This window comes from Typha latifolia, chromosome 2, assembly GCF_019914945.1.
Source record: "Typha latifolia isolate L0001 chromosome 2, TyphaL0001v2, whole genome shotgun sequence".
NCBI lineage: Eukaryota > Viridiplantae > Streptophyta > Magnoliopsida > Poales > Typhaceae > Typha > Typha latifolia.
In genome coordinates, this window is record NC_133087.1 from 4541803 (window position 1) to 4557158 (window position 15356).

At 40.1% G+C, this 15356-nt stretch overlaps 4 protein-coding genes across 4 annotated transcripts; 2 read left to right on the forward strand and 2 right to left on the reverse strand.

Annotated features, from left to right (window-relative positions):
- Nucleotides 1-767: 767 nt before the first annotated feature.
- On the reverse strand, nt 768-2139 carry LOC140781683 (peroxidase P7-like). The gene is made up of 3 exons (XM_073127775.1): nt 1880-2139; nt 1592-1783; nt 768-1484 (listed from the first exon to the last, which is right to left on the reverse strand). Exons 1-3 carry the CDS (start codon nt 2087-2089, stop codon nt 930-932), a joined length of 957 nt encoding a protein of 318 aa, XP_072983876.1. The 5' UTR covers nt 2090-2139; the 3' UTR covers nt 768-929.
- Nucleotides 2140-4106: 1967 nt separating this feature from the next.
- LOC140781679 (peroxidase P7-like) lies at nt 4107-5778 on the forward strand. The gene is made up of 3 exons (XM_073127772.1): nt 4107-4622; nt 4718-4909; nt 5014-5778. Exons 1-3 carry the CDS (start codon nt 4410-4412, stop codon nt 5566-5568), a joined length of 960 nt encoding a protein of 319 aa, XP_072983873.1. The 5' UTR covers nt 4107-4409; the 3' UTR covers nt 5569-5778.
- Nucleotides 5779-7142: 1364 nt separating this feature from the next.
- Nucleotides 7143-8557, reverse strand: LOC140781681 (peroxidase P7-like). The gene is made up of 3 exons (XM_073127773.1): nt 8306-8557; nt 8017-8208; nt 7143-7908 (listed from the first exon to the last, which is right to left on the reverse strand). Exons 1-3 carry the CDS (start codon nt 8513-8515, stop codon nt 7351-7353), a joined length of 960 nt encoding a protein of 319 aa, XP_072983874.1. The 5' UTR covers nt 8516-8557; the 3' UTR covers nt 7143-7350.
- Nucleotides 8558-12274: 3717 nt separating this feature from the next.
- Nucleotides 12275-14171, forward strand: LOC140781132 (peroxidase P7-like). Its single transcript, XM_073126946.1, has 3 exons — nt 12275-12536; nt 12638-12829; nt 13337-14171. The coding sequence occupies exons 1-3, from the start codon at nt 12327-12329 to the stop codon at nt 13889-13891; spliced, it is 957 nt and encodes a 318-aa protein (XP_072983047.1). The 5' UTR covers nt 12275-12326; the 3' UTR covers nt 13892-14171.
- Nucleotides 14172-15356: the final 1185 nt, after the last annotated feature.

Here is a 15356-nt window from a genome sequence, read left to right on the forward strand (position 1 = left end):
AGTTATGAACTTTGTATATATGCATATTGTATGAACCTAATCAAGCTGAGTGAGCGGGCCAATGTTGGTTCAGCTCGATAATTCTTTTAAGCTTAAAATGTTGGCTCGGCTTATTTAAAGCTCGAGCCGGATTCTTAACGAGTTGAGCTTATGGACTTTTTTGACAGCCCTATATAGATAGTCTGATCAATATATTTCTAGATAATCTAGAGGCGGAGTGGGGTTTGGGCTTTAGGATGTTTTCAATGGCCCCACTGCTGATATATATATGACATACAGATTATACTGTTATAGAGTTATATTATGTACGACCTTAATTCTATAAGCGAATATAACCCATCGTCCTAAGTCGGATCCGACTACCTGACATGCATATGGGCCAGACTTGAGTTTCAAACAATTAAAAGGAATCTTGGGTGCTCGAACTGGTCGGTTTTATATGTAAACTGACAGAAGGCATTTTCATTTTCATATATTAAGTTCAGAGGAATGTACCAATGCTATAAACACAATGAGGAAGAAGGTAAAACTTGGACTGAATTGGGAGCAAATCCAGCAGTTGGAGTTCAGATTATGTTCAGATTTCCATGTGGATCCGCATGGAATTACTGGGCAATCCACAAGTGCTCTAAAATTCTGCTCATATGGGAAGTCATCGCACTTACACTTAACCTAAGGAAAATGATATTTAGAGAACAAAAGTTGTTGGATCTTTTTAAAATGATAAAAGTACTCAATTTTTAAAAGGGACGAGAGAGCCTAAAAGATAGAATATGAATATAGTTATTTTATTATGTTTGCTCTACCAATGTCGGCCAGTTACACTTTTCAAGAAAACCTATGACCCAATATCTGTCAACTCACATGGTTCTAGAACAAATCTCGACGCACCCAAATCAACTTCCCAACCTAAACAAATCACAGGTCGATCAATTAACCTTCCTGCAGTTCAATCTAACCTCTCCATTGGTCCCAGTCAATGGACTCAAGTTCCCCAACTTGATCATCGCCTTAGCGAAGTCGGCGGCAAACTTGGCCCCGTTCGTACTGTACAACCTTACAAGCGAGTCCTGAGACCCACCATTGAACAACTCCTGGTCCGAATGGAACAGCCCACGCCGACCAACCAAGTCCTGGTAGTACGCATTATCGAACTTAATCGGGCTTTGGACGTCGATAGGGGCCAGGTTGCTATTGCCGCCCGTCATCGGACACGTTTGTCTGCGGAGCGCGGCGAAGGTGGCGTTGATGTTGGTGTCGCCGCCGGTGATGCGGCCGCGGAAGAACTGGCATTGCGCTTGGCCGATGGTATGCGCCCCGGAGAGCGCGGTCATGTCGCTCGCGCTGAGACCCTTGGCGGCGAACATGGAGATGAGGGTGGAGAGGCTCGACCCTGGGCCGGGGAGGTTGGAGTTGGCCGCACTCTGGCTTGCGGTGCGCGCGTCGCGGCGGCCTAATTGGACTGTCCATGTTGGTCCTCCGAGCTGCAGGAACAATATAACCGTGAGATATATATATATGATATAGTCTGCTATCTAATAGCAACATTAAGCTTTTACATTCACTCTAAAATGCAATACTTTATACTAACCAAGTTCACGCCATCGCGTGTGGCGAGGGCGAGGATGTCCGTGCACGAGACCGTCGCCTTGCAGGCAGCTTCGACTTGGGATTTAATGGTATCGATGACGTCGAAGCCGCGAGCTGAGTTCGCATTTGGCCCAGCGCTCTTCTCGCCAGTGAAAGTTGGTGTGTCGTCAAGAAGGATCGAGCCGTCACAGCCCTGCAGATGAAAATTGACAGCACATATAAGGATCCGACACTACTTAACTAGCGTAATAATAATAGAGATTAAGTAATGGAATGCTATATATCCTACATTAACGAAGCAGTCGTGGAAGAAGAGGCGAAGGATTGAAGCTGCCATTCTTGGCTCCTTTGCTACTGCCTGAGCCATGGCAGATCGCACAACGGTTTGCAGATTTGGGCAGGTGGTAGAATAGAAGCTAGCAGATAACTGTCCCTGAGCAGCACAAGCAAGAATAGAGAGGAGAGCAAGAGTCACGAGGCTATTAGGTAAGAAGGCCATGGCTAAGCGAGTATTAACTATTGAAGGTTGCAGTGGGATGAGAGAAATGCCTTGCTTTGCCTACCTATATATATTAGTTATTCGCGCGTGCATGGCACAAGCAGCGGTGTATATTATAATATACTTCAACGCGGACTTTGTTTGACCAGCCCAATTCTACTACCAGCCGCGTAGGTGATTTGCAACTTGATGTATATTATATGATATAAAGGGAACCTTCGCTGTCCTTGTCCTTTTCTTCTATCTTAGCTGGACTCCACGTCATTTCTAGATCTTCGGTAATGAAAGTGGTGGGTGATTTATACTTTGCAAGACTTGTGAGTTCCATTTGGCTAGGAATAAGATATATAGCAGGCTATGACTTTGGTAACCAATGGGCATGGGAGAGGGCTTGCATCGATAAGGTATCATGCACTTCCCCAAATTGATAGAAAGATATGGATTGGGTGCTAGAATGCTACGATATAGAGTCACTGACTCACTTCTCCAGTCATTTATGCTCTAATCTAATTTTAGGCAGCGAGGAGTTTTTAAGCCTAAACCAAATTAACGAAGTAGTATTCCATTTCGTTCATGCCAGTTGTAAATAGCGCAAAAATTTCCAATGTCTCCACCATCGAATCATTTTATAAATACACTTCATTATTGACAAACTGACAATGATTTAAAGAGCTAATTACAATTAAATCATTTGATCTATAGCCAAATTTTACATAGGCCCCTTATTATTTTCTATTACACCTGACTCTCTCAGGCCTCAGTTATCTGATGTTTCTTAATTACTGCGGTGTTAACAGAAAAAGTTCAATGGCCATTTACATATTTCTTCTAAAAGAGTATATACTATCACCTACCTCCTTGATTCAAAAATAATTTGATTGTCTATATAAATGTTGCTCCGTTGATATGAGGACTTGCGATAAGATAATCACGTAATACCATTGATAGTGATATATAAAAAAAAATTGATACAAGATTATGACGGGCCTCATTACGGCTGGAAATTAAGCAGCCGCACACTGACACGGATTCTTCTGTGCAAGCTGGGATGATGCTGAGACTCTTAATTTGGATAAGGTTTCACAGTCCCTAGGCAATTCGTCACTATTTCTCATGTGATGATGAATCGCCATCATAAAATTTGGAAAATTTTGCACGGCTGTACGATTTACGCCTCACATTTTTTTATATATTGAATTATATAATTTAACTTATGTATAGAAAACACTTATTAGATCTATTAGTTAAATTTAATTAAATATGCATATTAAATTAATTATACAATAAATATTATAAAAATAATCTTAATTAAGTTATATTTATTCAGCTTGTACTAATTTAATTCAACCCAAATAAATTGAACCCAACTAAATTAAACCCAATCTATACTAAGAATATTTTAATTATTTAAAAATAAAATATTTTTTATTGATAGAATATTTTACAGTGTTAGTTTAAATATAATCTAAGATATTATTTTCTGCACATATTCGCTAAATAATAGAACTTAATTTGTAAATAATAAAAATTTTGTTTAAAAAAAATGTAATATAACTTAGAGATATAATCTTCTTTAGATATTAAAAGTTTAGCCTTAACAAGACAGTAAGTTGGTATATAAATCTTAAATACACCAATAAGTAAATTATGCATATTTTAATAAAACAAAAAAGGTTGGAAAGTCTCTTGTTTAAGATGTATAACTTAAAGTTATGCAATTTCTATCACACGATTTATAAGTAAGAGAGACTTATAACAAATCAAACCAAGAATATTCCCATCAGGAAAAAGTACATAATAGCTCATCCAAAGTCTTCCCATGACCATGTTTCTGTGTTTAAAAGGGAGTACCATAACAGGCTGGTGACATGTTATCCTGGTGACATGTGACAGATACTAAACAACTTTACCGGAGAAAGCTACAACGGTGGTGGAGCCAAACGAAGATATGATATATCCGGTGATTCTTTCAAAACGATAGGGTTAATAGAGCATCGATCACATATTAATGTTTACTAATGCAAGAGACGACAACGTAAGCAAGTGCAGCTCGTCAACATCCACACATGTGCGATTCAAGCAACTAGCAATAACCAAATTATTTTACCAGCTAAATTGCTTTGACTTAATTCTACTTATTTCTTAAAATCACCACCGCCCGATGATTGCTCTAATTTGGAATCAAATTGGTCAAACAAAGCCGCGGGTTTTGAGCAGCGTCGCCGGGTTCATGTGCGAAGAGCACACTATATATACGAAGGAAGGCAAACAAAGAGCATCTCATATCGTCCCAAGTTAAGCTTCAATAGTCTTCTTAATCATGGGTTTCCTCTCAAGTACCTTTCTCACCCTTGTTGTTCTCCTTTCTTTGCTCGCTTGTGCTGCTAACGGGCAGTTGTCTGCTAACTTTTATTCTACCACCTGCCCAAATGTGCAAACGATAGTGCGATCTGCCGTGGCTCAGGCAGTAGCAAAGGAGCCAAGGATGGCCGCTTCCATTCTTCGCCTATTCTTCCACGACTGCTTCGTGAATGTAAGATATATTGCAGTCCATTACTACTAAATTTCTACAATAATGACACTAATTAAGTAATGTTCCTTATATGTGTTGTTAATTTTTCTCTGCAGGGCTGTGATGGGTCGATCCTTCTTGACGACACGCCAACCTTCACCGGCGAGAAGAGTGCTGGGCCGAATGCGAACTCTGCTCGAGGGTTCGACGTCATCGACACCATTAAATCCCAAGTCGAAGCTGCCTGCAATGCGACGGTCTCGTGCGCCGACATCCTCGCTCTCGCCACACGCGATGGCGTAAACTTGGTTAGTAATACACTGAAATGCATGAGCCAAATAACCCATGAATTCAAAAACTTTAGCCAGTTAGCAATGTGTTATCATATCTTACGGTTGCATTGTTGATGCAGCTCGGAGGACCAACATGGGCAGTCCGATTAGGCCGCCGCGACGCGCGCACCGCGAGCCAGAGCGCGGCCAACTCCAACCTCCCCGGCCCCGGCTCGAGCCTCTCCACCCTCATCTCCATGTTCTCCAACAAGGGGCTCAGCGCGCGCGACATGACCGCGCTCTCCGGCGCGCACACCATCGGCCAAGCGCAATGCCAGTTCTTCCGCGGCCGCATCACCGGCGGCGACACCAACATCAACGCCAGCTTCGCGGCGGTCCGACAGCAAACTTGTCCGAAAACCGGCGGGGATAGCAATCTGGCTCCTATCGACGTCCAAAGCCCGATTATGTTCGACAATGCGTACTACCAGAACTTGGTTGGGCAGCGTGGATTGTTCCATTCGGACCAGGAATTGTTCAATGGTGGGTCTCAGGACTCGCTTGTAAGGCTGTACAGCACTAATGGGGCTAAGTTTGCCGCAGACTTTGCCAAGGCGATGGTCAAGTTGGGGAACTTAAGTCCCTTGACAGGAACTAATGGCGAGGTTAGATTGAATTGTAGGAAGGCGAATTGAAGGTAATGAGCGGTAGAAGTAGATATCGGGAACCAAATTTTAATTTGGAGTCGAAGTCAATTTGCTTCGTTGGTCTCAGAGGGTTGTATTGTTTCTTATTTTCCTATCATCCTTTTTAGTACACTAACACTATCTTTGTACGCAGAACTTTGTGATCACATTTTATCCGTAGGCAACTGTGATTATAAAGCTTTTGCTGAGTTTCAATGATTCCTTTGTTGATTTTTGCTCGGTAGTACAGTACTGTGTGACACTTTATTTTTATTTTTTAACTTTTAAGTTCCGTCCTGTGGATAAAAATGTATTATATTGGATAAATATCCATTGGTCGACCGCCGTGATTTTTTCCCCTCTCCCGTGAGATGTTTTTTCTTTTAATTTTTTTTAATCTATTTTTCTATTTTCGTTAGTCTCTCATTTTCTTCTCTTTCCCTCCTCTCTTCCTTATTATTCTATTTTCTCCTTGGTCCCTGCTCTCTGCCCCCTTTGTCCCTTCACCACTAACATCATTTTCCCCCCCTTATAATTTTCATTTTGACTATGCTTTGCTTTTAATTGTTTGGGTTATTATTAGTGACCGGCTTGTTGTTGATTGTTGTTGTATATGGTGGTGTTATTTGTTTATATAGTTTTGTTTTCCAATAGGTTATGGTGTTAGGTCTTTGAGAGCTGACTCTTAGAACTTGATAGATCTTTAGGACACTAACCTATTTATCAATGCGTTTCTTCTTATTTGTCTCTTGCTGTCCTTATTTGCAGACCAAGTAAAAAAGCTTATTTTTTAAGGTCATCGCTTCGTTATCCTCCGCTTTCTTTAGAAAAATAAAATAGAGATCAAATAAATAAGTCTGAAATTCTCTCAACAAAATTAATCACAATGGTCTAATTCGCAAAACGAAGATGATAATTCACCTATATTAAACGATCTTCCTGTTCATTGCCATTCCTACCATCACGTTGCCACATATAAATCGAACCATGACAATAGATATTATCAATTTTTCAAACTTATTTAAATATACCAATTCATTTTATCAGCGGTGGAAAGGCGAGTTCGCAATTTCTTATGAGATATCCAATCGACAAATAGGCTTCCTAATAGAGGTAACGTGACAGTATAATATTCGACTCTGCAACCTTAGAAGAGTTCTAAATTACAATCAAGTCCATCAAGTTCGTTATTTTTAAACATTTCTATTGTCATGACTCATGATGCAAGTAGAGCCACAAATACAATTACCAAAAAATGGCTGCCGAATTGTATCTAGCAAACGTGTGTGAGTAGGCCAATGGGGATTCAGAGCCAGAGCATTTCTTTTCTTTTTTTCAAGGAAAAAAGATTATTGGTGAATTGAGTACAATTAAAAATTTTAAATACGAATATAAGTATTAAATGAGTTACACAATAACCTGATTACTAATCATATTTGTATTCATATTAATACAATAACTAGGCAGGACTATCCTTGTAACACAGTAATCAATTTACAAGACACTTTAATAAGATAATATTTTTAGCTGTTGCGCGTAATCTAATAACATTTTATTTAGTTTACTTCCATTACTTGGAAATGTAACAGCAAAATAAAATCATATTGATAAAGAACCATACAAATCCAAGACCAATGTCGGCCAGTTATACTGCTCAAGAAAAACCTATTAACCCATCTGACAGTTCACATGGGTCTGGAACAAATCTCAACACGCCCAATCCTTTCCCTGCACACCCAAACAAATAAAAAAATTGATCCAAATTACACCTAGGCGCCCCCAGAAAATCTTTCATGAATTTACCTTCCTGCAGTTTAATCTAACCTCCCCATTAGTCCCAGTCAATGGACTCAAGTTCCCCAACTTGACCATAGCTTTAGCAAAGTCTGCGGCGAACTTAGCCCCGTTTCTACTGTACAGCCTTACAAGCGAGTCCTGAGACCCGCCATTGAACAGCTCCTGGTCCGAATGGAATAGCCCACGCCGACCAACCAAGTCCTGGTAGTACGCATTGTCGAACTTAATGGGGCTTTGGACGTCGATAGGGGCCAGATTGCTGTTGCCGCCGGTCGGCGGACACGATTGTCTGCGGAGGGCCGCGAAGGTGGCGTTGATGTTGGTGTCGCCGCCGTTGATGCGGCCGCGGAAGAACTGGCATTGCGCTTTGCCAATGGTGTGCGCCCCGGAGAGAGCGGTCATGTCGCTCGCGCTGAGGCCCTTGGCGGCGAACATGGAGATGAGGGTGGAGAGGTCGGAGCCTGGACCAGGGAGGTTGGAGTTGGCCGCGCTCTGGCTCGCGGTGCGTGCGTCGCGGCGGCCTAATCGAACTGTCCATGTTGGTCCTCCGAGCTGCAGCAACAATACAACTTGTCAGATATATAACATACATTGTTGGTTTGTTTGATTGATCTTTTGAATTTAATTGGTTATCTATCGACTTAATATTCTTATACTAACCAAATTTACGCCGTCGCGTGTGGCGAGGGTAAGGATGTCGGCGCACGAGACCGTCGCCTTGCAGGCAGCTTCGACTTGAGATTTAATGGCATCGATGACGTCAAAGCCGCGAGCTGAGTTCGCATTCGGCCCAGCACTCTTCTCGCCGATGAAGTTTGGCGTGTCGTCAAGAAGAATAGAGCCATCGCAACCCTGGAGAGAAAATTAACAATAACGCATATAAGGAACACTACTTAATTACTGCTATTATAGTTGAGATCAAGAGAAATGGAATGCTTATATATCTTACATTAACGAAGCAGTCGTGGAAGAAGAGGCGAAGAATGGAAGCTGCCATCCTTGGCTCCTTTGCTACTGCCTGAGCCATGGCAGATCGCACAATGGTTTGTAGATTTGGGCAGGTGGTAGAATAAAAGTTTGCAGACAACTGCCCATTAGCAGCACAAGCAAGAAGAGAAAGGAGAGCAAGAGCGAGGAAGCGATTAGAGAAGAAGGCCATGGGTGGTTGTGAGTTGCGAGTATTACTGAAGCTTGAATTGGGATGAGAGGATGTGGCTTGCTTTGCCAACCTATATATAATAGAGTTATTTGCACGTGCATAGCATCGGCTAGTTGGACATTATTTCAACGCAAACTTTCTTTGACCTTCCGATTCTACAAACCGCAACTTTTATTTGACAAAGAATATATAAAGCAAGTCAAAACGAATTAGATTGCAGCATAATATATAAATAATATATTTGAAACAACCATCACCCAATACAATTACCAAATAAGCGTCTCTCTATATAACTCATATAGTTTTCAAATAACCTGTTAGTTAATGTTTCTACGCAATATAAATGTTAGTTAATGTTTCTACACAATATAAAAGAGAGAGAGACACAACCTTTCCACAAATAATACAATAAAAGAAAACTAAAATACCACACGTTACACTAAACCCTAAATACATATCCAAACATCTTAACAAAAAAAATGTCCGCACAGTGGGTTACAATTCATCCAACTAGTTTTATAACAATAGATAAAAGAGACTGAATAAATCTTCATCGACTTCTCTACAGACTTAGGGTTTTTTTACTGATCTAAAAATATTTTTATCAAAAAGTGATGAGCATAAAACCCAACAAGTATAAAGAAAATATCAATATGATCATCACAATGCATCCATGCAACATATCTATTATGTTTATATCTACAGTTCACATATAGTAATAAAGAACATATAATATGCATCATTCAAATTATCAATCCTTCATCTCAATTTTTAGGGATTTTTTACAGGGTGTTACAATATGCGAGATGAAGGAACCTTCGCTTTCATTTTCCTTTTCTTCGATCTTAGTTGGAATATGATGTCGTAGCTAGTTTCATGGCAACTTTTGTCATCAAGCCTAAAGCCATATGCATTACCCATTTTTTTTTTTTATGTGGAAAAGATAGCTAGATTGTCACTACTAGGTTCTTTCAACAGCATTATCCGATCGGTTGTTAGAGAGAATGAAAAATAGGCTGTTAGGCAAAGAATGCACTCAAAATTTGTTTCCTTTGTGCTTGGTAGAGCTTCGCTATTGCTGGCCATATGGCCTTATATAGCACAGGTGCGCACAAAATGCTAACGCAACTATGTCGACATATGAGTTGTTTTCGACTCGCATGCCTTAGTGACTTCCCTACTAAAGTGTGTGGCCATCAAACTAAGGATCACAGTCATAAGCTCATATCTCACTCTCTATAAATCATCACCGCTCTCAGCGGGAGAATCGAGAGCTCTCGGCTCATCAATAGATGCCCTAACCCTGCATCGTCGGGTACCGCTAGAGTATAATTACCTAAACGCCACATAGGTTCCCGACCTCAGGTGTTGGGGGGCTTGACGCTATTGGTGACCCACGCCGCCGGCGGCTCGCAAAGGAGGGAAAGGAAGGGAAGGAAAGGAGGAGGGCTTCGCTCGGCTCGACGGCGGCGGCGTAACCCATGCTGAGGATGAGTCGTCGGCTGTCCTCCTCGCCTACGAGGGAGCAGGAGAAGCTCGCCTTGCGGCCGGGTGGCCGACAGGGGTAGCGAGGCGTGCTCCATGGCCGACGACCGTGGAGATCCCTCCTCCCAACACAAAGGCTCGAAGCCCGACCAGAGAGCCCCTTCCACCGGAGCTCTCGGACTAGCAGCCGGACGCGGGGTCATCGGCCCCTGAGGATGATGGTGAGAGGGAGGGGAGCTAGCTACCAAAATTTAACGATGAGGTAGAGGCATACCGCGATCCGCGCGCTCGGCTTCATTGGCTCCGGGGCTTTGTCGGCTCCGGCGTCGGCAACCCGAGAGAGAGGAAAGGGAGAGAAATAGTGAGGTGGAGAAGAAAATGGGGGTTGAGATGGCTGCAGTGAGGGGAAGAAGGAGGTAATGGAGGTGGGAAGGGTGGCGTGCACGACAAGGGAAAAGGAAGAAGAAGAAGAAAGGAAAAGAGTGGACGGGGGGAAGGGTGGCAGGGTCTGACGCACGTGCTCGGCGCATGCGTTAGTCAGTTTTTTTTTTAAATTGGGGTGTTACAGTCTCCATCCCACACTCTGTCGAGCTATCTACGATCCTTCCCCTCCTAGCGGGGGAAGGGTGCCTTGCGATTATGGTGTCGCCGAGGACGTGCTACCTGATTGATCATGTGAGTAGTTAAATATTTGTCCCAAAGAGTAAGCTATATATGTGCAAGTATAAACTAATTTAGGCTATGAAACTGCAAAATGACTCATTCAATTAGTTATAATTTATTTGATGGTATTTGCTACTCGGATAATCATAGTAATTTCTAAAGCTAATATGTGCAATAAACCTCAACTTTCAAAAGAGATGCATTTATTAGATAAAAAGCTAATGCGAGCTCTACTCGTGGATTTGAAGATTCATGATATGTTAACGGATCGCACAATCTTTATATATGTGGGCAACACATCATTCACATTTCTACCTAATCATATTTCTATGATAAAATAGCAGCCTAACGGATGACAGAAATAGCTACCACATCCAAGAATATGAGTAAATCTAACTAGTTAGCTTTCATATAGATATGAGTAAATCTAATTACATCAAAAAAATAAAGTGTATAAAACAAAACATATCCTCGACGATGGAGAGAATTAATGTACCATAGTCCACCCATCTTCTTTATTATGATATTTATGAGATGTTTGGAGTCACTTTCAACCAGAATTTGTCGAAGTCCATGCTCCTAGGCCTTTTCAAGCTCCGATTAACAGACGGCTCAAGTCTCACTAAATAGGACAGAAATGACTGGGATAAGATAGGCGATTACAAATACAAAAACAGGTCGTTAACCTTTTTCTTTTCTTGACAATTTAAATTCCTGCTATTGGAATGGAAAAAAGGATGAATCCAAATATTATGATATTATATAATAATAGTTGCGAAATTAAAAAGGTGGTAAAAGAAATTAGTAAAGAGTCCTCTTTAGTGCTTTGTGACATGCACGACTCTTTAACTGAGGAATCCTAAGTAGTGTTTAGTAGTATATGACGGGATGATTTATAATTTTTCCTCCCAAGCAAAAACATTTCGAGACTTTTTTTGGATTTAATAAATAATGCTTTGGTAAATACTTTTTCACATGACACTTGTTCATCTTTTGCAACCGTGACAGGCCAGCACATCATCTCCTTCCTTTTAGAGGATGATGATGACTTGTCACGGTAACATGAATAGTAGAGATGAGTTGTCAACGAAGCATGCACCTACGTAGCGATATCGATCAATAAATAATTTCAATCAACTATATTAATTTTAAAATATCTTTATCAAAACACTATTGAATCAAATAATGCAACGTGGGCTGCTATCCTAATCGAAGGCATGGATGTATCTTATGCTCTACAAAATTCGCTTACTTTCCGCCACAGCGAAAATCTAAGATATGACGTTGGAGTAAAAAAGAGATAATTTTGTCTGTTGAAATCGGCATATGATCGTCATGGAATAAGAACAATAATATCAATGTTTATTTCTAACCGAGTCATGCGAGACCGAAGGAAACGACGCTAAAAAGATTCCTTCTATCTAATGTATATATCAAGTCGTATACTAAACAAAAACATTGCCTTTTATATTTTCTTCTTCAAAAACCACCACCATAGATGTCATAATTTAGAAACAACTTGGTCAAATAAAGTCCCCGTGGCATATTCCATGCATGCAAGAAAACTACTATATATATATATATATATATATATATATATAAGAGGCCAAAGCAAACATCTCATCTCATCCCATCTTAATTATCCCATTTAGTGCACTTAGCCATGGCTTGCTTCTCTAATAGCTTTCTCACCCTTGCTATCTTATCTCTTCTTGCCAGTGCTGCTCATGGAAAGTTGTCTGCTAACTTTTATTCTACCACCTGTCCAGACCTACAGACCATTGTGCGATCTGCCATGGCTAAGGCAGTAGCAAAGGAGTCAAGAATGGCAGCTTCCATCCTTCGCCTCTTCTTCCACGACTGCTTCGTTGATGTAGGATATATAGCATTCCATTATTTGATGTCTACTATAATTACATTAATCAAGTAGCGTTACTCTTAACTAACTGATGTTAATTATATATTCTCCCGCAGGGTTGTGATGGGTCGATCCTTCTTGATGACGCACCAACCTTTAAGAGCGAGAAGAATGCTGCGCCGAACGCGAAATCGGCTCGCGGCTTCGAAGTCATCGATGCCATCAAAGCGAAAGTCGAAGCTGCCTGCAAGGCGACGGTCTCGTGCGCCGACATCCTCGCACTCGCCACACGCGATGGCGTAAACTTGGTTAGTATCATAAATTATATATATATATATATATATATATATATATAATCTTGGTTTTTTAGAATATAAAAATTTATCGTTGTTTAATAATTTAAATTTTTAGAGCAGTTGGCGTCCTGAAGTCATGAATTTAAATTTCTGTTATGTTTATCTTTACTTAAAAATATAAAATTTCTTCACCCACTCATTGAGCTCATAAAAATTCTTAGTTCAGTGTTCAGTTCAGAAATGAGAGGAGTTTTAGAATATCAAAAATATAAAATATAAAACTTATCCCTCTGAAAAGGATAATCAGTTAATAAAAAAAATCTTAAGATGGTTGATAATTGACTGTTGTGCGGAGTAAGATACTCGCACTTTATGTGTGAACAATTTCGTCAAATTATCAAAGAGAATAAAACAATAATAGTTACAAAGATTTATGTGGAAAACTCTTTATATCATGTGAAAGACCCAACCCAACTCTTAGCAAAACATGTCTAACAAACAGTCATGTTGTTGCTGCAGCTCGGAGGGCCATCATGGACAGTCCAATTAGGCCGGCGCGACTCGCTCACCGCGAACCAGAAAGGCGCAAACGCCAACCTCCCGGGCCCAGGCTCCGACCTCTCCACCCTCATCTCCATGTTCGCCGCCAAGGGCCTCAGCGCGAGCGACATGACCGTGCTCTCCGGCGCGCACACCATAGGCCAAGCGCAGTGCCAGTTCTTCCGCAACCGCGTCCACGGCGGCGACACCAACATCGACTCCAAGTTCGCGGTGCTCCGCAAGAAAACGTGTCCGAGTTCCGGCGGCATTAAAAACCTCGCTCCACTCGACGCCCAGACCCCGATTAAATTCGACAATGCGTACTACCAAGACTTGATTGCTCAGCGTGGGCTGTTCCACTCGGACCAGGAGTTGTTCAATGGTGGGTCTCAGGATTCACTAGTAAAGCAGTACAGTACCAATGGGGCTAAGTTTGCCGCAGACTTTGCTAAGGCTATGGTTAAGATGGGAAATTTGAGCCCATTGACTGGGAAAAAGGGAGAGGTTAGGTTGAACTGCAGAAAGGCCAACTGATGACGATAGAACTTCATGGCGAGGAGAAGCAGTGGCCAGATCTTGGAAATCAAGTTCTAGCTCTGTGGATCTGTGTTCTTGAATAATGTAACTTGCCGGCATTGGCTCCACGGGAGTGTGTTGGTTGTTGTTTTTTGTGTATTGTTGTCATGTTTTGATATGAATCAAAACTTGATTATATTACCTGTGAATATTTGGCGACATGAGGCCATGACACGTATATGCTTAAGATGTCGACAACCTCTCAGTCCACTCTTGGAAATAGAATTCTGTTTGCTAATTAGAAGAATGACTTGCAAAATACTTTTACTTATATTTCCATTAGTAAATATGGAGCAAAGTGTATGTTAGAAATAAAGGCTATTTTAGATTTGCAGTGGACAAATTTTGTTTATATAAGTTTATGTAAGCAATAATATCTTTTTAGGAAAATATTTAAAAATGCACTACGTTTTTCTTTTATTATTATTATTAATACTTATCATATCATATGAATATTTATACCTTATAATTTATTTTTAATACTTATATATATATATATGAAGCAAATTATAGCTGCAAAATAATTATAATATCCTTAAATATTTTTTAAGTTAAAGTAAAATAGAGGGGGAATCAAATTTAACGTAAAATAAGAGATATTTTAGAGAGTCTAAATTTTTATTTATAAAATTAAACGAATATTATCTATTCTCTCTGTTGTTAGGGTAAATTCACTCATAGAATTTTGAGGCATTAAAATTAAAATACAAGAAATCAAATAATAAATATCTATATAATAAAATATAAATAATAAAAAATATATGATGTTTTGATAAAATTCTCGATCTTATATAATATATATATATATATATATCTATGTATGTATGTATGTATATGTACACACCTGTTGAGCACGCATACACATACAGCATATGATTGCAGTAAATAGATCTTATTAACAGCAACAAAAGTTCAAATGTATTGTGTCTGGAAAAGTAGTATTAATTTTATAAATTATTCCTAATTAGGTAGATATATATCATCTTTCACTTGGAAACAGTAAAAATTGAGTAATAATATATAATAAGTGAAGGAGAACACTCTCTTCGTTGAATCGTCTTGCCATAACACGCACAAGATCAAATGTAACAATCAGAAGCCAGTGCGATTAGAAAATTCAAGAGAACTTTCATGACAGCAGTGCTTGAGAGTTTATATATATATATATATATACACACGTACTTAATACTTAAAAGAGTGATGTAGACTGGATCGCCACCTAAGAACGTCGCCCGTGACTATCTAATGTTAGATTTTGATGAATTTAATTTAATCGATTTCTAACACGGCCGAGAAGACGACATTCTCGAATCGACATTAAGCGACTATTGCATTTGGTCGTCGTTATGTTTTAGATCTTTGGTTAGAGTACATGGATCAAGATCTAAACCAATAATTTATATCATGCCTTCACGTGCAGCTC

Bases quoted from the DNA above. Each gene is read 5' to 3' on its own strand.
- LOC140781683 (XM_073127775.1), bottom strand. From the start codon at position 2,089: ATGGCCTTCTTACCTAATAGCCTCGTGACTCTTGCTCTCCTCTCTATT. The intron at 1,784-1,879 runs GTAGGATATATA...TTTCATCTGCAG, and splicing joins TCCACGACTGCTTCGTTAAT to GGCTGTGACGGCTCGATCCT. The intron at 1,485-1,591 runs GTTAGTATAAAG...TTGTTCCTGCAG, and splicing joins CACGCGATGGCGTGAACTTG to CTCGGAGGACCAACATGGAC.
- LOC140781679 (XM_073127772.1), top strand. From the start codon at position 4,410: ATGGGTTTCCTCTCAAGTACCTTTCTCACCCTTGTTGTTCTCCTTTCT. The intron at 4,623-4,717 runs GTAAGATATATT...TTTTCTCTGCAG, and splicing joins TCCACGACTGCTTCGTGAAT to GGCTGTGATGGGTCGATCCT. The intron at 4,910-5,013 runs GTTAGTAATACA...TTGTTGATGCAG, and splicing joins CACGCGATGGCGTAAACTTG to CTCGGAGGACCAACATGGGC.
- LOC140781681 (XM_073127773.1), bottom strand. From the start codon at position 8,515: ATGGCCTTCTTCTCTAATCGCTTCCTCGCTCTTGCTCTCCTTTCTCTT. The intron at 8,209-8,305 runs GTAAGATATATA...TTTTCTCTCCAG, and splicing joins TCCACGACTGCTTCGTTAAT to GGTTGCGATGGCTCTATTCT. The intron at 7,909-8,016 runs GTTAGTATAAGA...TTGTTGCTGCAG, and splicing joins CACGCGACGGCGTAAATTTG to CTCGGAGGACCAACATGGAC.
- LOC140781132 (XM_073126946.1), top strand. From the start codon at position 12,327: ATGGCTTGCTTCTCTAATAGCTTTCTCACCCTTGCTATCTTATCTCTT. The intron at 12,537-12,637 runs GTAGGATATATA...ATTCTCCCGCAG, and splicing joins TCCACGACTGCTTCGTTGAT to GGTTGTGATGGGTCGATCCT. The intron at 12,830-13,336 runs GTTAGTATCATA...TTGTTGCTGCAG, and splicing joins CACGCGATGGCGTAAACTTG to CTCGGAGGGCCATCATGGAC.